Source organism: Delphinapterus leucas, chromosome 2 (assembly GCF_059928025.1).
Source record: "Delphinapterus leucas isolate spDelLeu-1000000601 "Yukka" chromosome 2, BTC_Dleu_Yukka2, whole genome shotgun sequence".
In the NCBI taxonomy this organism is placed as follows: Eukaryota; Metazoa; Chordata; class Mammalia; order Artiodactyla; family Monodontidae; genus Delphinapterus; species Delphinapterus leucas.
In genome coordinates, this window is record NC_143130.1 from 105,674,577 (window position 1) to 105,697,229 (window position 22,653).

The 22,653-nt window shown below is 37.5% G+C and overlaps 1 protein-coding gene across 12 annotated transcripts in view; it reads right to left on the minus strand.

Moving 5' to 3' along the window:
- Positions 1-963: 963 nt before the first annotated feature.
- The window catches only part of HNRNPC (heterogeneous nuclear ribonucleoprotein C), a 47,206-nt gene continuing 25,516 nt past the window's right edge, over positions 964-22,653 (minus strand). For 9 of the 12 annotated variants that reach the window (XM_022587628.2, XM_022587625.2, XM_022587629.3 and 6 more), the window contains 7 exons: positions 22,019-22,296; positions 18,931-19,045; positions 18,292-18,339; positions 2,912-3,069; positions 2,254-2,367; positions 1,851-2,011; positions 964-1,751 (listed from right to left, as the gene is read on the minus strand). In XM_022587628.2, the coding sequence (XP_022443336.1) occupies positions 1,668-1,751; positions 1,851-2,011; positions 2,254-2,367; positions 2,912-3,069; positions 18,292-18,339; positions 18,931-19,045; positions 22,019-22,259 (921 nt within the window). In that variant the 5' untranslated portion in view covers positions 22,260-22,296 and the 3' untranslated portion in view covers positions 964-1,667. The remainder of the gene's footprint in view (positions 1,752-1,850; positions 2,012-2,253; positions 2,368-2,911; positions 3,070-18,291; positions 18,340-18,930; positions 19,046-22,018; positions 22,297-22,653) is intronic. The other 3 variants (XM_022587640.2, XM_022587633.3, XM_022587636.3) reach the window with 3 other exon arrangements.

The window sequence follows — 22,653 nt, forward strand, 5'->3', positions numbered from 1 at the left end:
ATTTTTGACCAAATCATCACACAAAAGCTACGTATATACTGTGAATCTGAGATCCAAGGGCAGTCCACAGATCAGCCTTTCCCTTCTATTCTACTTTGTCACCTATTATATGATTTATGAAATCTTTATAAATAGGATATGACTTCTGCCCATACTAGGTTGTATATAAACACCTTTGAAACAGCAGCAACTTTCTGGGGAATCCAAGGTTTGTGTGAGTGATAACAGCCCAAAACTAACTGTTTTTGTCCTGCTCTGCAGGAAAAACTGAAGTATAAAACAAATAAACTGGACCTTTCAGGACAAGGCAAGCATCACAAAACTGAAAGCTGTTTAATAAATCCAGCCTTAGAAGTTTGGGTGCTAACTAGTACCATGCCTAAAATTAGTTTATATGGATAGAATTAATTGAAAGTGAAATAAATGTGTAACTCTGTGTCCTCAGTTACCTAGGAAGGCACAGGCTACAAAAGACCAGGAAATAAAAAGCTCTCCTATTTTCAGTAACACTGAGGCACAGACTCAGAATCCATTTGGTAACTGGGGCTATAAACAGCAATTAAAAGAACAAAATGGAAGAAAATACAGGTTTTATTCTTCAGTTGTTTCACTTTCCCTAAAATCTTGACATGTTTGAGCCTCTTTCTATTTAAGGTTGAAACAGTTCAGCACACGACAGAAAAAAACTCAAAAAAGGTGCCAACTGGACCACAAAACATTGAAGAAAAGGCTTAATGCAGTTCCCGAACTTTTTCATTAGGATCTAAAAGCCATTTTCGCAAAAGAATCTCCACTTCACATCAAAGTTACTTGTCTCCTTAATTCAACACCCACCCCAATGAAACACAATTTGAGTAGTGTATGTTGGTATGCATAATAATTATGACTCAAAGAAAAATATATCTAGTATATTCTAGGGGTTTTGTGGAGGCCGCTGTGAAACAAAGAATTTGAAGTAAACAATTATAAAATACAAAAATAAAAAACCAGGGTGTTTATTTTTTCTCCAAATTCCTGGTTTAATAAGGACTTGTTTATTTTGAGGAAAAAAGGTCCCAAACATCAGGCTATTCACAAAAATAACCCACAGTATCAACTTTAGAAAACAAATCTTAAGACTATTACACTAATTATTTTTCTAGAGGATCCATTTGACATGCCAACTCTCATTCACAAAAATACATTGTTACATTTGTGTTGAACAGCCCCACACAGCTCTTATGTGGGGTATAACACGCACACCTCTAATTCAAAGCTGTTCTCAGGTGCTACTCAACTAATGAGACTGCCTTTGTAGTTAGGGAAGCAACTACTGAACTTATGTATGAATGGAAAGAACTGTACTCCCTGCATAACAAGAGATTATTTTGGAGACAGTTGATAAAAACCATACATACTTTTTATTGTTAAGTCATAAAGAGGTATCAAAATTAAAAGCAAAAATTACAGGGTAAGACTTAACATAACTACTAGGAGCATCAAAGGAAGTGAAAACGGGACTAGGCGCAGGGCAATGTGAATTAATGAACATGGGAAGGACAAGGATGGGGACAACAGTGAGCATGTGCTGAAGATACTAGGGGAGAGGATCTGGTGAAAATTTTGATCTTAGACAAGCGCCTAGGTAAAGAAATAATGGGACAAGATTTCTAAACCCCACTATGTGCTTAAGAGTCATCCTCGCCATTGGCGCTGTCTCTGTCATCCTCTCCTTCCTCAGCCTCTTTTTCATCATCCTTGATCAACTCCAGCTGTGAGAAACAGACACAAATAGGATGGAGTTAGAGGCACTCCATGTGTCCCTGATCCCCCCTCCACCACCTCTTTCTTTCCTTTCCCGTGGTTTTCACCTGGTCATCCCCCCGATCTTCATTATCATCATCATCCAGTAGGTCCCCCTCCTCAGCAGAGTCATCTGCCACCCCCTCAGACTCCATCTTCACATTAGTCTCATCTTTCTTCAGGGAGCTGCTGCTCTGCTCCTCTTCTGACTTATCATTCTTCATCTCTACTGCGGATGAGAAGGACAAGTCTGTCTAGGGGCAAGTAATGTCCACAGGATGTAGACAATCCCCGCTGATGATCATAGAACTGCAGCACAAGTCTATATCCTCCCACACAAATGTCCTTCCCAATTCAAATTCCACAAGTTTCCAATTAAACTGCTTTATATCCCACTATGCCAACATACACTTTCAACTATCTTAGACAGCTACCTCTACTTTACACCCAACAAGCAAAAGGACCATTTACCTCCTTGTTTGCTCTGTTCCTTTTCGATTTTTTCCAGGTTTTCCAGCAGAGAATCCACTTTTTGTTTTATCTGAGTCAACTCCTTCTTAATGGCCTGAAGGTCATCTCCTTTCACTTTAATACAAACAAAACCCTAGATTAGAATCAAATGTACCAGAAGCTACCAGTTAGCTATACACACACTCCCCCACTAGACTATACAACACACTCCCCCACTAGACTATACAACAGTAGTCAACATGAGATCCTCGGAGAGAAATGGAGCCTGTACCAGACTGTTCTAGTTATGGGGTCCACCGATCTTTTAGTTGGTAGCTGAAAACTGAATCTAATGTGCCTAGTTCCTTAGCAACAGCATTCTTACTTTTGTAGGTTTGCTAAAGACCTCAACTCTATTTTAAAAGCACTTTACCAACATATTTTACACAATGAATGGGCGCCCCTCAACTCCCTAAAATCTAATGACTTTTTTCAAATTACCAAGGTCTTAAGGATAGAAGGCTTCCTAGAGTTGGCCCCTTAATCACTATTGTCTCATCTTCTATTATTTTGATTATGCAAAGTTATTTGTACAAAACCTGAACATTAACTGCACTAATTTCCATATTTCAACATACAAGAAATATCAGAATCACAAAGCTGCAATAATAATACATACACTTTCCAGACTTAGAAGATCCCCGCTGTCCACTCTTAGAATTGAAGCCACTTTTGCCCCTTCGTGAGGTGTTTCCTGATACACGCTGGCGTTTCGAGGGCACTACAGCCCGAGCAATAGGAGGAGGAGGAGGAACACGTGCTGGGTAACTGTACATCCTATTGGATAAAAGGAAAACAGAATTCCTTCACAACTAAAAATAAGTCAGGAAGATTCCAACAATGGTGTCCTTGTAAAATGATAAATCATTGTCCATTGTTCCGCAATTATTTCTTTTTGCTAAGCTAATTTCATTCAAAAGGCCAGTTTACTCTTTGATATTTTTAATACTGCAGCTACTTTTCTTCAAGAAAATACTACATATATACACACATATCCAATGATACGGTTGGTTGCCTTAAGCACTGGACATAAAAGGTTTCTGTGTACAATGGCAGTATTAACAGAATACTTTTTACAGTATTTCTACTTTTTACTTTGTACTTTTTACAATGAATGGCCTTTACCTTGATCTTATTCTTTTCACATATACACTACAATAAGCAATCCATATAAGCCAAATAAAGTACTTACAAAAGACTGCAATTAACCAAGTCTGCAAACAGAGCTTTTGGTCGCTAAATCCCTGATCTTTTCACCCACAGAAGCATACAAGTAATTATCACTAGTTTGTAGTATTACATTAAACCATATAAAATTGCCAATATTAACCATTTTTGGCCTATAGAAACCGGTATTTCATGTGTTGTTAGCTGGGTGTACATAGCATTATCAATTCTAACAACATTTAGCACTCTCCACTCAAAGCTCCAACAGGACAGAGAATACTGTCTATGTTGTTCACTATTCACTACTGCCTAAATCCACTGCCTAGCACACATTTAGCTTTCAAAAATCACTGACTGCTCAATTGCTACTTCCACTGGATAAGTATCCCAGTGATTGCTAAAGATATACCGAAGTGATGGCCTGGTATTGAAGCTTCCATTTGTAAAGAGAAAAATCAAAATACAACAAAAAAACTTCCCACATGGACATCAGATCTAGACAGTCTCTTTATTCCATGCTGTTACTTTTACAAAAGCCTGTGGCAGCATATGAAGCTAAGACATACCTGTAGGAAAAAAACTTGTAATTCTAGTTCTGAACCTTTTTGGCTATTAACAACCCACCCACTGTTTCTCTGCCTAACCGCAAAGCTCTGAAATTTTATAATGCATCAGTTAACTTTTTTTTTTAGGATTATTTATTTATTTATTTATTTAATTATGGCTGTGTTGGGTCTTCGTTTCTGTGCATGGGCTTTCTCTAGTTGCAGCGAGCGGGGGCCACTCTTCATCGCGGCGCACAGGCCTCTCACTGCCGCGGCCTCTTGTTGTGGAGCACAAGCTCCAGATGCGCAGGCTCAGTAGTGTGGCACATGGGCCTAGTTGCTCCGCGGCATGTGGGATCTTCCCAGACCAGGGCTCGAACCTGTGTCCCCCACATTGGCAGGCAGATTCTCAACCACTGCGCCACCAGGGAAGCCCAGGATTTTTTTTGATGTGGACAACTTTTAAAAGTCTTTATTGAATTTGTTACAATATTGCTTCTGTTTTATGTTTTGGTTTTTTGGCTGCGAGGCAAGTCCCCAACAGTAACTTTTTATTATCACTATCTCCTTCCATTTTTATGTAAAGCTTTTCATCTTCTGGCCCAAAATTTTCCAAAGTATAATGATCCAGAAACTATAAAATATCAGTGTTCAGAAACTACTTTCCTTTGTGTAAGGTGATGCTACTTTGTACAATTTCTGGGGGTAAAAAAGTGAGTTATCCACATCTTTAGGTATGGAACATCTCATGCCTCAGCCCTGCTGAATTCAGAGATCTAACCACCTTCCAATCTACTCTCTCTCACTGGCATCAGTCTCCAAACCAATGAGCTAGCCATTCCACATTCCCTACACGCCAAGGCATTGGAATTTCCTTTTGAACCATACTAGTTCATCTAACCGGGGTAAATCGCCATAGCAAAAATGAAGAAATGCAGTCTACTTTCAATCTATGTAATGGCCTCCTGAACACAAATGGAAGTCAAATGCTCTAGTTCTCTAAAGAAAAGTGTATTTTAAAAGATCAACTGGTGATGCTTTTTAGTGCCACAGAACTTAACTGCTGGTTAAGCAAAAATGGGCTCTCAAAAAACTCACAAAGATTCCTCTAAGGAAGTTTAAGTAGACCTTGCCTTATAAAATGCCAAAGTGCATCAATGTGAAAACATGAGGCAAAAACACAAAGAGAGAAACCATACCTACTGTGATAACCCTTAAAGTCAAAGGAATAGATAAGAGGAAGCTCAGTATAAAAGCTTCAAGAACCAGCTACAAATTAAGTAACCATTTTCCCCACAGGAAAGCTATACAAATAAATCACAGGAGGCATCAAAACAGCTGCTGATCCTCTAATGATAAAGCCCAATCTTCATGAAAGTTTCACTATTACCAGAGGAACAAGCACTCAACACTAAGAGAATTATGGCTGCACCTTGAATCAGAAATTTGGACACTAAGTGTTGGTATAAAAACTAGTCAGAAATAAAAGGCAATTAAAATACCATTTTAAAGAAATTAAAACATTTCTGGACACACATTAGCTAATAACATAAACAGATAAGACAAAATCCTAATCTCCAGGCTAAAACATAAGCATTACAAGGCATTTATTAAATGTACAGGTTTTCAAAGGCAAGCTTTTTAAATGACTAGATGTAACACATAGTGATCTTCAGCCTCAAAAACCCTGATTAATAATAATACATTTCAACCACTACGAAAGTATTGATAGAAACAACTAGAATAAAGTATTAGTGGGCTTCCCTGGTGGTGCAGTGGTTAAGAATCCACCTGCCAATGCAGGGGACACAGGTTCAAGCCCTGGTCCGCGAAGATCCCACATGCCACGGACCAACTAAGCCCGTGTGCCACAACTACTGAGCGTGCACTCTAGAGCCTGCGTGCCACAACTACTGAGCCCGAGTGCCACAACTACTGAAGCCCACAAGCCTAGAGCCCGTGCTCTGCAACAAGAGAAGCCACCGCAATAAGAAGCCACAACGAAGAGTAGCCCCCGCTCGCTGCAACTAGAGAAAGCCTGCACGCAGCAACAAAGAACCAATGCAGAAAAAAAAAAAGGTATTAGTAAAAACCTATGTTCTCCTGAATGTTTATTTAATGTACTGTAACTGTTTCCACTCTTAAAAATTGGATAGATAAAAAATAATTTTAGGCATATTCATTATCAAATTCTGAAAACCAACTAATTTTCAGGTATCGTTGCCCACAAAAAAATGTGAATAAAAAATAAATGCCATTGGGCTTCCCTGGTGGCACAGTGGTTGAGAGTCCGCCTGCCGATGTAGGGGACACGATTCGTGCCCCGGTCCGGGAAGATCCCATATGCTGCGGAGCGGCTAGGCACGTGAGCCATGGCTGCTGAGCCTGCGCGTCCACAGCCTGTGCTCCGCAACGGGAGAGGCCACAACAGTGAGAGGCCCACATACAGCAAAAAAAAAGCCATAATGTGAAATAATTTATAGGTGACAGCAATCTAGTAAGATCACCCCCCCCCACTGACAATACTGATTTATCAAATTCACTTTAAACATGCAATCTCATTATAATTTCATTCAAGGGTTAGGAGATATTTTTTCTTCCACTTCATTATTTTTCATCTACAACAGAAAAATTTCAAGATGAAGTTTCTTCCTCATTACCTTTGATTTTCCTAGAAAAGGGATTGATTTTATAGGGTACTATGTTTTGGGGCTTTACAATGTCTGAGACTCCCTGAAATTGTCTGCTAAAATTCTGTGAATGCTCCGACTTAGAACAATCTACAACTTCTACAATTTCAATTGTACGTTTCCCAGTATATCATCCAGAGTAAACCTTCAGAACACTCCCCTTACGTAACATTATGCTGTACAGTTTTGTAGAAAAGGACTTTACAAAATTTATTTATCTTTGGCCTTGTGTGGACTGAAGCATTATACTGCATGAGCAGAATATCAACTACTGATACTCATGAATACCAGAATTTAAAAAACTGTTCCAAGAATCAAGGCCTTCAATAACTGGCATTTTGAACATTATAAATGTATTCCTGGATATTTCTTCCTCACTCTTTATAAAACCTTCTGAGAAACCATATTTGAATGATTTAGTTAACTATTTTGCAATCTTTTTTAAAACTACCAAAACTTCCACCGGATTATATTGACGGTACAACCCCATCAAGTAGACTTTGTATCTTACCATTCTTTTTTTAGTAATCAACACAATGAAATTATCTTAAATTTATTATTGAAGACTATGGTATACAATTCTAACATATAAATACTTATTAAAAACTAATTTTTTTAAGTTCACCCTAATCTAATTTTAATAGTATATATTTCTTTAAATGTCAAAGCTTTATTTTACAAATGAGTAGACTACTGACTTTAACTACATAAGGGAAAAGTGCAAAAAATGACAATGTGACATGTTTAATTCAGGTATTAAAATGAAAATATGAAACTGTGTTATGTCAAATACTGATCCTCAAAACCCATTTTCATGATGTAGTTGGAATTCATCCTGTTGAGCTTTAAAATAAACTAGCGAAATTCTTAGAATTTGTGTTTTATTTCTAAGATACAATTTCGAAAATTGTTATTTGTAGGCACCCCTCCCCAAACGTTGCCTTGAGGAGTCTGGGAGAAGCCAAACTAGATACAAGGGTTAACACTTGTTTTGCTAATACAATTTGTAGATAGAGTTCCAAATACCAAGGTAAATTTGCATAGTTGCACTTTATGGTCTTTAACTTTCTTCAAATTGCCCTTTATGGTCCATTTAAGGATACAGATTATCTGTATGACAGTTAAAATTAGTAACAGCAAGTACTTCTTATCTAAATGATAAAGGGACTAAATGATAAACCAGTCTGCTGTACAGGATTCATTCAATATATAGGGTCACCCAAACTATCAAAATTTAACTAAATAACAATTCTTTAACTAAAGGGAAAAAAAACACATAAAGAGGTTATTAGTACCTCTGTAAGGTTTAAGAACCTTGCCCAAAGTTTGGGGAACACCACATGCACTGCTGCTTACAAAGAGCAGGAATCAACAGCCTCTATATATGTAGAACCAATGGTAGCAATCAATGATTGGTTCTGCAATCTTCTTTTGAAAAGAACTGTTGATATTAGTATTTAAGAGATATTTTTGCAAATTCAAAGATACATTTGATTAAAAATTGTCCCACTGATTTTATTTATTTTTGTTTTTCTGCGGTACGCGGGCCTCTCACTGTTGTGGCCTCTCCCGTTGTGGAGCACAGGCTGTGGACGCGCAGGCTCAGCGGCCATGGCTCATGGGCCCAGCCGCTCTGCAGCATGTGGGATCTTCCCGGACCAGGGCACGAACTCGTGTCCCCTGCATCGGCAGGCGGACTCTCAACCACTGCGCCACCAGGGAAGCCCTGTCCCACTGATTTTTACAAACAGTTTTGCAAGAGAGGGAAGAAATACCGAATGTACATACTCATTTTAAGATGCATCCAATCTCACAACTTTTAAAATATGAAAAGTTGCTTCTTAAAATTAAGCAACTATATTGAACTTTCTTGATGGATTCATAGGAAAGCTATGTTAACATAAAACTATATGTTTCATAGGAAGGCAATTTGAAAATTCACTTGAAAAAAAATAATCTGGGTGATAAAATGCAGATTGCTTTGAGTCCTAAATCAATCTTTTTAGAAACAGGACTGGATCCAAGAAAATATTAAGGAAAAAAACCTTTTTAATCCCTGGCTTTGCTTCTGTTTATCAAACTTTCCATCCAGGTGATAATCTTTTCAAGACTCCTCAATTTCCAAAGAATTATACTATTACTCATGTGTCATGATGTCCTCAACATATCCAAAAGATAATGTCTTAAACTCAGTGTGGTCCAATTTTTACTTTTTAAAAAGCTGAAATTAAAAACAGTATTTATGAAAAATACTATTTATAAACAGTAAGTTAAGAACATATAAGCTCATTCATTCCTATATTCTCATATTATCAAGCCAGGTCAGAGTACAATTCTCTTTTCACTTACAATAAAATTTCTTTTAAGGAGTTGTCTGAGAAAACAGATTTGTGGTTGCCAGGGGATAGGGTGGAGGGAAGAGCTGACTACAAAGGAGCTTCATGGCGAATTTTTGGAGGTATAAAACTACCTGTATCTTGACTGTACTGGTAGATACATGGGTACGCATGTAAAAACTGTACACCGAAAGAGTAAATTTTACCGTATATATATAAAAAGTTTTCTAAATTGTCTCCACAATTTGTCTTTCCATTCTCTCTTGAATCTCCTTGTAAAGTTTTGTGCCCCCACCATTATCAAAACCTACCCTTATCACTAATGATTTCCACACATGCTACTGCCTACTTTACATCTCTCAAAGTGGATATCTAATAAGGAGGTTAAATTAACATGTCCACAACTCATTTCTTATATTAACCCCTCACCCTGGTTCCTTCTATGTTCTCTCCCTATCCACTGTTTCTATAAATTCCAAGCCAAAACTTTGGTGACATCTTTGATTCCTCTCTTAGCCCTCACATAGATCTGGAAGCAAATCTGTCTGCATTAACTTCAAAATTCAACTACTTCTCACCATTCCCACTGTCACCTCCCTGATCCTTCCCCAAATGATTGTATAGATAATTCCATCATCCACTTATTATCTATTTTCAGAATAATCTTGTTAAGACATTACAATTAAGATCCTTTCTGGGCTTCCCTGGTGGCGCAGTGGTTGAGAGTCCGCCTGCCAATGCAGGGGACACGGGTTCGTGCCCCGGTCCAGGAAGATCCCACATGCCGTGGAGCGGCTGGGCCCGTGAGCCATGGCCGCTGAGCCTGTGTGTCCGGAGCCTGTGCTCCGCCAACGGGAGAGGCCACAACAGTGAGAGGCCCGTGTACCGCAAAAAAAAAAAAAAAAAAAGAAAAAAAGATCCTTTCTGCTCACAACTCTCCAATGGCCTTCCCCCTCATTCAGAGTAAAAACTAAAGATACACAACATCTTAACAGTGCTCTATATGTGTTCAAACCATTCATCTTCTCTGAGACCATCTATTTTCCACTAGTACCCCTGGTGCACACAACAATGCCTCATAATATCTTAACAAATAGTTGTTGAGAAAATAAGTGACTTTCCTAAACTGGCCTCTAGGAAAGAATTTATCACAATTCATCAACAACAGATAACAAACCAAACCTGCCCATTTAAGGAAAGCCAGTAGGATTAGTCTGCCTTTCTTCTAGCTTTATAAAGACTATTGGGAGAGTTTTTCCCTAAGAAAATCAGACAAAACTTGAATAATAATCTACCACAAAACCGAATCCTTTTTCAAGCTATTTATTACAAAATAAAAATCAGATCTTGTGCCTATAATGTATGTAATTTGAGCCTATTATGCCATGCTTCCTGTAAGGAAATCACAAAGACAATTTTCCATAGATGAGTTTTTCCTGCTATTATACTTTTTGTACCTTATTAATCTGTTCCCCTTGCTAAACTCTACTAATCTCACAGTAATAGCACATTTATCACTGTAAAGTAATAAAGGTCCCGGAAAAAAGTTTATCCACCTAAACAAGTCAAATTCTATTTGGTAGACTCTGTTTCTTATTCCTTGGATTACAGTTTAAGAGGGTATCAAAGTAAAATCTTATCCTGTTTATCAAAAGGATATGTCCTCTTTCTTTCCTTGAAAAATAACATTAGTTTCCTGGATATTCTTTCACTATTCCCAACAGCTTTGTTCCAAAACTACAGTCTGGGTTCTCTAACTTCCGTAAGAGCAGTCTTCACTCATTATATTTCTCATATCGAACACTACTCAAAATTTGTTATACCTAGTTAGGACTAACTTTGTAGCACTCCAGACGTGTACTGTCCAGCTGAGTAGTGACTGGCCATGTGTGGCTAATTTAAAACAAATTTAAAATTCAGTTCTGCAGTCATGTTAGCCACATTTCCCATATGTGGCTGTCTACCACAACAATAGTGCACATATAGAATCATCACACAAAGTTCTATTGGACAGCGCTGTTCTGGCTTGTTCCTTCCAGACATCTACCTATACCTATATATAATTTCCAAAGAGAGCCTAGAATTCTATAACTTTAAGTCTATAACAAAAACATAACAAACTAGCTAAATGTCCTTAGTATAAATTGATAGTTACACATCTCCTATGACCACAAAACAAAATGGTGAAACTATTAAAAAAAGCTAAAAAGATTAATAATAAACTTCAAAAATGATATTAGATACTGTATCCAGAGACTTATATCCAGAATATATGAAAAAGCTTTACCCAATATAAAACTGGGCAAAGGATCTGAACACATTTCTCCAAAGATGAACAACAGGCAATTAGCACATGAAAACCCAACATCAGCTTTTAAGAAAATACAAATCAAAATCACAATAGGATAATCCTCACACTAGAATAAACAACAAAGATACATGATAAAACAAATGTTGGCAAGGATGTGGAGAAATTAAAACCCTCATAACATGGCTGATAGGAAGGTAAAATGGTACAGATGCTTTGGAAGACAGTATGGCAGTCCCTCCAAAAGTTAAACAGAATTATCATTAAGACCCAGCAATTCTACTCCTCGGTACACACCCAAGAGAAATGAAAACATATGCCCATGCAAAAATGTGTATACCAATGTTCAGAGCAGCATTATTCAAAATGTGGAAACATCTCAAAAGTTTACCAACGGATGAAGGGATAAACAGAATGTGGTATTATCCAAGCAATGGAATATAATTCAACAATAAAAAGGAATGAAGTACTAATACAGGGTGTAACATGGATGAACTGTGAAAAATTCACGGAAGAAACTGGTCACAAAAGACATCTCATATGATTCCACTGACATGAAATGTCCGCAATAGGCAAATTTATAGATAGAAAGCGGATGCTAGGCCTCGGGATAGAGGAAGAATAGGGAACAACTGCTAGTAAGTTGTTTATTTTTGCGGTGATAAAATGTTCTAATATTAGATAATGGTCATGACTGCACAACTCTGAATATATAAATTGAACTGTATACTGTAAAATGAATTACATCTCAACAAAGCTAGGTTTTAAAAAAAGAAAAAATTAACATCAAGGAGCTTGACAAAGTATACCCGGATGGAGAATGTCCTGAAGTAGATTCCTAAAACAGCAGAGGTTACCTTTCCATTAGGTAATAATGTACCCAAAACACCACTTAATTCAGAGCCAAAGCAGATTCTTTGATCTAGACTCAAATGCTTCCCCTTCAAATAAATATCTCCCACTTACTCAACAAGAGTCCAGGACACAAATTTAAGTCCAATAATATCATATTTATGTTCAAAGTATAGTCATACTAATATATGCACGCATCTAAAATCTTTCTGCCAACTGCAACATGATCAGGTTCCCGTAAGAAAGAACCAACAAAAGGGCTCTAAGCAAATGAAAAATTTCACCCTATGCCTAAAATGACATCTAAACTGTCACCTAAAGAGGCATCTCTTAGCTTTTCCAAGTAGCCAAGAACCCTCTTGCTCTCTGAATCACATGCCCTTTCCAAGCAGATGGTCGCACTCAGTTCTCCAAAACCTAAATATTTCATATACTCTTCCTTCATACACACATACAAAGCCCATCTCTTGGGTCCAGTGTTGCTCAGGAATATCAGAAAATTGGAAGAAAAGGAGGGAGCCAAGAAGACAGCTCCTCTAACACCAGTAAGATGGGTGGTGGTGCCTCCAATCCATGTACTGTATTTTTTGACTTCTTAATTCAAAACCTAAAACACTATGCCTAGAACAAAATAAGGGCTCAAATATTAGTTTAAGGAATATGATGATGGTCAGTCTCTTTTACCTGTCTTGCATTTCAATGGAGATTCCCCCACCTCAACTTCCTTTCTCCACTCTCTACCACCAGCATACCTTAGTGGAAAAGATCTGTAGGGTAAGTATCAACAAAATTGCTTATTTCCCAAAATTCTAACGACTAACTCAAAGCTTCCAAACACCTGTCACTTAGCAAAAAGGTTATGCCTTTGATGGCGTAATTCTAGTCATAAAAGATAAAAATCTCAGCTTTACTTGACTATTTTCTCCCTACAAAGCACCTGCTCTCATAACTTTGACCCAATAAATCATGCCAAGAGCAGTCTACCTCAGAAATTTCTCCCCATTCCAACATTTACAATGGTAACTACACATCTTTTCCTCCTCCAGTTTCTCTTTTCTAGTCATGGAGTTGTTTATAAGACATCACTGCTAATATGACACAACTAAATATGCCATACAACTGTCCTTGACAACCAACATTCTTTCCAATCACAGCTGGCTGCTTCCCCAAATATGCTAAGGATATTCATAACTGTGTATCCTAATAAAGATGTACCCTCACCCTATCCGCCTAAAAAACCTCCTGCTTAATACCAAAGGCAGGTTCAAATACTGCCCTTTGTGAAACTACCTGGAGCTCTTTAAATTTTAACAGGGGAGCTTATAGCTCCCCAAAGGGCAACACAATTCACCTTTCTATGAGACAATCCTGTACAAAGCAGGACACACAGCAGCCCCTATTAATTTCATAGCACTTTCTTCACTGTATAATATAGTACATATCATACATGTACCATATTTGATCTGCCTGTAGATTTACTTCATTCCTCTATTCATGGTGTACTAGCAATATTTACTTAATATATTTGTATGTGGAGTAATAACAGCACTCTGAAAAATCTCTAGTGGAACAACTTCACAGTTCAGTCACTTATACATTGTTGACATTATTATCCATATGCAACTTATGATAAGTTATGTATTATAAAGTCCTCAAAGACCACTGAACTAAAACCAGGGTCCTTTTGAACCAGATCTTTTGCTTACCAGGTGTTTAACATATCTCAGCTATCATACTATAGCCTATTATCAAATCTGACTAAGTGCTCCCAAGTTCTTTATAGAAGAATGACTGAGAAAGAATTACTCCACTGTCCATAACTGATATTTCTTTTATTCAAATTGAGACACAATTCGCATACCAAACCACAAAATAAACCCTCTGAATATGTACAACTCAGTGACTGTTAGTATTCTCACAAATTTCTGCTATCATCACCACTCTAATTCCAAAACATTTTCCCTGGGTGATCTTATAAGGGAAAGAAAAGCGGGACTACAACTGATTACAGAAAGTACATCTGAAAGCTTTTCCTAAAAATGGATATGTTTTTACACTTAAGAAAACACTGTAAATATTTGTGGCAGAAATCAGAAACACTTATAAATCAAGCTTGATAAGAATATTGCCAGGTTAGCTGTGACAAACAATTTCATACGTGTTAGCCTACCGAAGAACTTTCAGATCTACTTTTAGTATATTCCAATCCTCTTGCGTGAAAGATAGGATTCCTCAAAAACTATAGCTTTAAAAAATTTTTTTTATTGGAAAAGCGTTGATTTACAATGTTGTGTTACTTTCTGCTGTACAGCAAAGTGTATCAGTTATACATATATATATCTCCATTCTTTTTTAGACTCTTTTCCCATATAGGTCATTACAGAGTATCAAGTAGAGTTCCCTGTGCTATACCAAAAACTACAGCTTTAATGCCTGTTAGATATCTCCAACAATGTGCCAATTATTTTTATTACAACACTTTCGGTACAATAGCACAATGTGCCTTCTAATGATCAGTAATTTCAAAAATAAATGACTAAATATCAATGTGGAAAGAGAATTAAAATAAATAAAGAGAAATTAATTTAAGCATTTGAAAGAAAAAACACTCAAAGGAACTGCTTCACACAAGAAGTCCTCTAACAGGAACTATTCCAGCAACAATTTCCCTAGAAGCAACAAGATTCAACAGGACACAAGTCGAACTGGATCTTTGTCAGCTTACAGGACTTATCAGACTTTCAACATCAATGAACAATATGTTTTGTACTCAAGGGTAACTGATACAACTCTCCTAGTTTTATACACAGACCCCCATGAATATTCACCCAACTTTTAGCCTTGTATTCCTACCAGAAAAAAAATGTTAACAAATCTTTGAGTAATTATAAACTATGCATGACAGTTTATAGCATATTTGAAAGAGCTGACAGTATCTGAGTGACATTAACAACTCTATCTAAAGTGGTAGTTTCATGTATGTTGGCACAATTTATGTTAAACTCATTTAAGAACTTCCAACATCTATTCCATCAGGAATGGCCTTAAGAAGAAATAAAAAGACAGGCCTAATTTACATAATTTATGAAAAAGGTAATTTGCGTTAAGAGTACAGAATCCAATCTGCTGTCTCCTCAGAAGACAGCATACTAAAATATAAGTGACTCAGTTAAATTTTAATATTTGATTATCCTCCAGTTTTTTTTGCGGTACGCAGGCCTCTCACTGCCGTGGCCCCTCCCGTTGCAGAGCACAGGCTCCGGATGCGCAGGCTCAGTGGCCATGGCTCACGGGCCCAGCCGCTCCGCGGCATGTGGGATCTTCCCAGACAGGGGCACGAACCCGTGTCCCCTGCATCGGCAGGCGGACTCTCAACCACTGCGCCACCAGGGAAGCCCTATCCTCCAGTTTTAAAGGTAGAGTATTTATAACCTTTAGGACTTGATCACCAATACCCACGCAAAAATACAAATCACTCTAATTCTCCTAACAAAACATCATTTATCACTTACTCCCTGATATCTAAAATATATGTATCTCCTTAAGAAACACCCAATGCCTTCATTCTTAAAGTTTCTAACAAAAGTCAGGCTAATGATGATTAAAGTGCATAATACCATCATGAAATATTCTGGTCTCCTCTCCTACCTCTCCCATGTCAAAAAAGAGAAAAGAAAAGAAGAAAATAGCACTTGAATCTCAACTAGCCTCCAAATCTACCCCACTAGTTCACAGGGAATACAGGTGGCAGAGGAACATGCTAAACAACACAAAATACAACCTGCAAAATCCGTGGTCTAAAAAAATTTCCAGTCTGTGGAACACTGATGAGATTATTTTAACTATTTTAATTATAAATGGTATTGTCGTTATGTTTATAAAAGCAGTCTTTATCTTTTACTGATATACTACTTTCTTATATATGTATATTTGAATTAAAAAGTTCCATAACACAGAGTAAACAAAAAAGTTGAAGTAACTACTAAACAGCATGTCTAGAAAACAAACACCAATCAGTCTTCATTTCACTATGAAGACTTCTGCCACATAAAGAACTCTAATTATGCTAGAGATGTTAGTTTTTGTGGAGAGGAATGGTGGGGTGTTCATGATTCCCTTCATTTTGATATTACAGGAATATTCATGCTCTAAAAAGATTGGGAATTCTTGACTGATTAAAAGCATAATAATATTTGAGGGTTATTTTATAATGCAATCTATCTTCCACGTTGCCTTTAGTCTTCATAACAACTCTATTAGTAGGCATTATTATCTCCATTTTAGGAATAAGAAAACTGAGATGACATATATGACTCTGGTCATAACCTTTTCCACTAAGTGATTAAGTCTTTGGATTCCTCAATTATTCTTTTCTCTGCTCTGTATCAGCTGCCTCCCTAACATAACAATAGGTAGTAGAAATGTCAAATTTATGTCTTGAAATATTCATGTGAATTTCATGTTCTTCAGGGTATGACTAAGAACTAAAGTGACTAAGTAGACAGATTTAACCTCCATTTACATAACAGGAAGCAGAGCTTTCAGCACATCTCACAGCCAATTTCCCATCTTCTTAAGAATCTAACAGCTGATTCAGGATGTTACTAACTGTATCTTAATCTTGTGAATAAAGTATCTTCAGGATGACTTCTGAGAGAAAACTATACCATTTTCCTGAGAAGTTTTTCCATTCTTAAAATGTTCGTTTCCCCAACAGACCTCAGTATATATTTAAGTGAGCTCTTTTCCAGCTACTATTTGGTTACTCCATCACTCATCAGAATTCTTTTTCTACTGGCTGAGATTAGAATGGAAGGTCAAAGACATTCCTTTTCACTGACACTCCATAATATCAAGCAATACAGAGAATAACTAAAGGTCTCTCTTGCCTCTTGAAAAACTGAAAAGTGAGGCCAACAGTGGTGTTGTCACCTTTTTTTTTTTTTTTTTTTTTTTTTGCGGTACGCGGTCCTCTCACTGCTGTGGCCTCTCCCGTTGCGGAGCACAGGCTCCGGACGCGCAGGCTCAGCGGCCATGGCTCACGGGCCCAGCCGCTCCACGGCATGTGGGATCTTCCCGGACCGGGGCAAACCCGTGTCCCCTGCATCGGCAGGCGGACTCTCAACCACTGCGCCACCAGGAAAGCCCCCATGTCACCAATTTTTAAGACCAAATAGCAGTGGTAAGAAATTTGAAGCTATTTCTGCAAACATCTAAATGATTTCACTCTTCTCTGCTGTCTCTAACTCTTTTACTCAATTTTGGAATTCCTCAAAACAGCTTTTCCCAAACTTATTTAGAGTAGGATGATAAAGGGATGGTCAAAGTTTCACTGCCTCACCAAGACAACTAAAAGTAAAACTTCAGAGGACAATTCTCATGAAGGTAGAAGTGTACACTGTTAAAATTTTCTATACACTCAAAGTCATACATAACTTATCCCTATCCACACATCTACCAATTTTCTCATGACTTTTTCAAATACGAATGCTATTCTGTAGGCACAAGAAATCATAATCATTATTCCAACCTCCCTGCCTTTTAGAACTGTATCATCACCCCCAATCTACAATACAAACACTTCAACATTAACTCCTAAAGCAATCTATATTGTTAATTCATTATATATGCTTATTGCATCCTATTTCATATTGGTTGGTTTGCCCAAAGGAGACTATTGGATTTTTAAGGTTAGGAATCATTTTTTACAGTTTTGCTGCAATCCCTTACAATGCAAAACCAAGGGGCCAGTATGCAATAGGGAAATAATGAAGAGAACATGATACTGCTAATTTAGTCCCATTTCATCATTAGGCAAGTCAGTCCTTACTTTTATGTGGCAAACAAATTAAAACATTTTCTCTGACAATATATATAAACTGATTCTTTGAAATCAACAGAAACGTCACCTCAGCTAGTCTACCTCTGACAATTTTGGGGAAGGTATTTTTTCATTATGTTCTGGCAGAAAGAGGGGGTTTTATTTGAAAACATGTCTGTTATTCATTACTACAAAATGGAACATTACTACACAATAGAAAAATAAAATGGTTCTCACTAGACAGCTTCTTTCTGGAATAGACAAAACATTTTAAACATACCTGTCATAATAATCCCGTTGAAAGTCATAGTCCAAGTCAAAAGAGGAGCTGAAAAATAAATACCAAAGAGGATTAATTTGGAACTGTTGATGTAAATTCACAACAGCCGATGGGAAAAAAAAAAAACCCACGCTAAACCAACCCAACAAATAGATCAATAGATAAGCATGAACTAACATCCAATCATTACACAACAGATCTCTAAATTCCAATCACCTTAGGTCACTGGCCATTCAGTGGCCAAACTGCAAATTTAGGTGTAAGATTGCTAAAATGTCAACACACAACATTAACAGCTAAAATAAGAACATGGAAAAATACAATAGTAAATTAAACATTTTTATGTCATCCTCCTTCCCTCTCTCCCTCCCCAGCTTCTTAGAAGCTAAATAACTCCTCTTGAAGGACTGTAATTTATGCTTTAAATACCAAACTGCTCTTTAATAGTAAAAACCTCAGGGAATTCTAATAATTCTCTGGGAAATGGGGTAAAAGGAGGTATATTAACACAAAATTAATAAAGCATTACTTTCGCACATATAAAACATACTACAGTTAACCCTCCCCACATCCAGAAAACAGATAGAGAAGATGCCCACTGATGGACACAATGCAGTTATAAATAATAAAGTTCCGGACCTGAGTAGAGGGGACGGAGAAGGGTGTTCTGGTACTGACCCGTACATCTCCGCTGCAGATCGTTTCACACCTGCTTTTCCTCGGTTCACTTTTGGCTCTGCGGCCAGATTAATATCTGAAAAAAACAAAAACAAAAGCTTTAATGACACCTCCGTTGAGGGGTAGGGTGGGGTGGGGTGGTCCTCAAACTACAGCTTTTTAAAGTGTACATGGCCATACATATCAACAAAGGTCAAAAGATGTACCTCACCATTCCTTGTCATATAAAATAGGCTCAAGAATTTTTTACAAGGTTTGGACTTAATCTTCCATTTCTTTGTCCTCTGTTCTGTACCAACAAAGCATTCATTATGCAAAACACATTAAGTTTGTCTCTGGTACCTTCTACCCTCACCTCGCACACTTCAATGAGAAACTCTCACCATTCAGAGAGTGCTCACTCAGTTACTATCAAAGAAGAAAAGTATCAGTGACCAACAGTTGCCTTTCCAGAAATGATTCTGTGTATTTAAAATAAGCACAAATATTAGGAATGAGTAAATGACCTCAGAGATATAAATATATAGCAATTCATGAATTAATATGGTTGAAGTATGGCACCCTCAAAATTATCCCCAAAGGGGAATTTTTAATTCTCCTTACAAACAGGATAACCTGAAAAGTTGCATATAAAATACTTAAGAAATACTGTGCAAGGCTGCTCTGGTAGAACAGTGGTTAAGAATCCGCCTGCCAATGCAGGCGACACAGACGGGTTGAAGCCCTGGTCCGGGAAGATCCTACATGCCGCGGAGCAACTAAGCCCGTGCGCCACAACTACTGAGCCTGCGCTCTAAAGCCCGCACGCCACAACTACTGAAGCCTGCGCGCCTAGAGCCCGTGCTCTGCAACAAGAGAAGCCACCCAATGAGAAGCCCACGCTCCACGATAAGGAGTAGCCCCTGCTTGCCGCAACTAGAGAAAAGCCCGTGCACAGCCACAAAGACCCAACGCAGCCAAAACTATAAATAAATAAATAAATTTATAAAGAAAAAACAAACGAAACTCTATTTGGAGAAACTACTAAAAAAAATAGAGAAATACCGTGCAAACAGCAAGATGCTTAAGTAAACAACCTTTACATGCATGCATACACACAGTCCAAGAAAAGGGAAAGACGCAAAAAAAAAAAATCCTAGTTTCCATATACAGCATAATTTTTAAAATACCTATGCCAGAGTACCCAGCTGCTTGCCATGCCACCCACTACCTATGAAAGAGTTCATGTTCTCCCTCGTATTTTAACAGAAGAGGCCATTTGTCAAAAAACAATTAGCCAAAAGCTAGCCAGCTCTCCAAAGCTCAGTTTAAATGACTAATTGAAAAACAGACATTTAAGTACACTGTCTATTTGCTAAACACCATTACATTTATGAATAATCTTCAGAGTTCTTGGCTCACTAAACATTTCTAATTTTTAATATGTAATGTTTATTAACAACCTTGCTTTTTACAGTTTTTTTGACTTTGGAATCTTAAGATTTTACAAAACTAAATATAGAATTTTTAAATCAATTTAAAAATGTAATAAAATGAAACAGAACTAAATTATGTATCAGTTGATTATACAACCTTATAGAATAATTATTTCATGTGATTCTAAACTACAGTATAGTTGACTCTTGAACAACATAGGGGTTGGGGCCCTGACCCTCTGCACAGTTGAAAATCTGCATATAACTTAACAGTTGGCCCTCCTTATCCATGGTTCCGCATTGGGGGGTTCAACCAACGTTCCTGTAATACTGTAATACATATTTATTAAAAAAAAAAATTCCACGTATAAGTGGATCTGCGCAGTGCAAACACATGTTGTTCAATCAAAGGAAAACTGTACTAAGTCAATATCCAAAATAGAATATATAGTAATAAAATGAACCTCAAATCTAAAATAACATTTAGTAATCTTAACTTTGGTAAAAACACTGATGATTGTTTGAAACTGCGGTACAAAGCGCACGTAAAAGCATACATTTTGTTTTCTTAAAAAAGTAATGTGTCCCCTATTCTGCCCAAGATGCAACTGAAATTCAGTAACGATAAACACTCCTGGTATAACAGGTTTCTAAATAACTCCCATTAAAAGGAGCCAACAGTCTTATGAAAAAGGGACAAACTCCAGGATAGATCAAGAAATACACAGATGACCTGGAATATCTTGTGGTACCAGAAAGCAAGGAAGCAATGCAATATTAGAAGAGTAAGGTCTCAAGGACACAGGAACCAACTTAAAGGTTATCGATCCACTGGCCAAAGACGAAATATCCTGAGCTCTAAAGAATGATTTGCAATGGACTGAACATATGTAATGCGACCTAAAGTTTAGAATATAAACTGTTTATCAACAGAGCTCAGATCTCATTTCTCAAAATTTGAACATGCTAGACCACAGAGAACCCTACTGGGAGAACCAATATCTAAAACAACCTTTTATTGAGTGTAACATACTGAACTAGAAGCTTCTCTTGAAACATCTCAATTAATCCTCTCAATTTATCTAATTTCTCTTGACAATCCCGAAGTATTATTGCTCAGGTAAGAACAGATAATAAACTGAGGTCCTATTACCTTCATTTTAACAAACGAGAAAAATTAAGGCTCAGCCAAACTAGGTAGACTGCCCAACACATAGTTGTGAGGCCCCAACATACAGCCCAGCAATCTAACTCTAGAATACATGACTAAGCTATACTGTCTTCACCCAGTCGACTGTGCAGTAAGACACAGCCATTTTAAGCAGCAATAGTACCTTATGAAATATCACTCCTATCTCCCCTACCTTACTCAAGACTGCCAACTAAGAGTTATCCAGTCTCTACTAACACAAAACGGCCTAATAAGTAAAATCCTCTTTAGCCTATGAAACCTATAAACCCAACATTTTTATTAGGCTAATGTCAGTCATAACATCCAGAACACCTCAGACTGTTAAGCTTATGCAGAGGGAAACAAAGAGAAGACATGAACAGAAAAACTCTCAGATCTGAATTATATAATCAATGATATAATCAATATAATCAATGAAAAATTAATTCAACCCAGACCTTACCTAAAACCTGGCCAGCAATCATTCTGCCATCCTCTCCTGCCACAGCAGCCCGGGCATTTCTCTCATTAACATACTGAACGAAGGCAAAACCCTTATGAACAGAGCAACCCACGATTTTGCCATATTTCGAGAAGATTGCCTCCACATCAGATTTCTTGACCACAAGAGTATTGAGATTCCCAATGAATACACGGGAGTTCATGGAGCGAGGATCCGTCTTGTTGGTAACATTGCTGGCCATTGTCTTTGATGGTAAGGTGCTTCACAAAGCTGAAAAACTGAGAGAAAAAAAGGCATTCAGGTGAAAAGATGTTAAAAACAAAACAGTCCTTGATAAAAACCTGTTCTACTCTTATTTTGAACCACTGTGACTACCTACTACCTTATTTTGAACCACTTTCAGTCAACTGAAAAGGATCTCATAGCAGCAAGTATATTACTATTCAGAGACTAGAGCCCCCTGAATAAATCCTTATAGAAGTTCAATCTCCTCTTCTGTAGTATATTCCTGCTAGATTATCCCTTATGGCGGGGGGGGGGGGATCCTCTTCACAGATTATTGGCAACACAATCTTCTTGGGCATTATTAATTCCAAGTGACCTCCCTGTTTTAAAGTCCTCAAGCAAATTAGAAC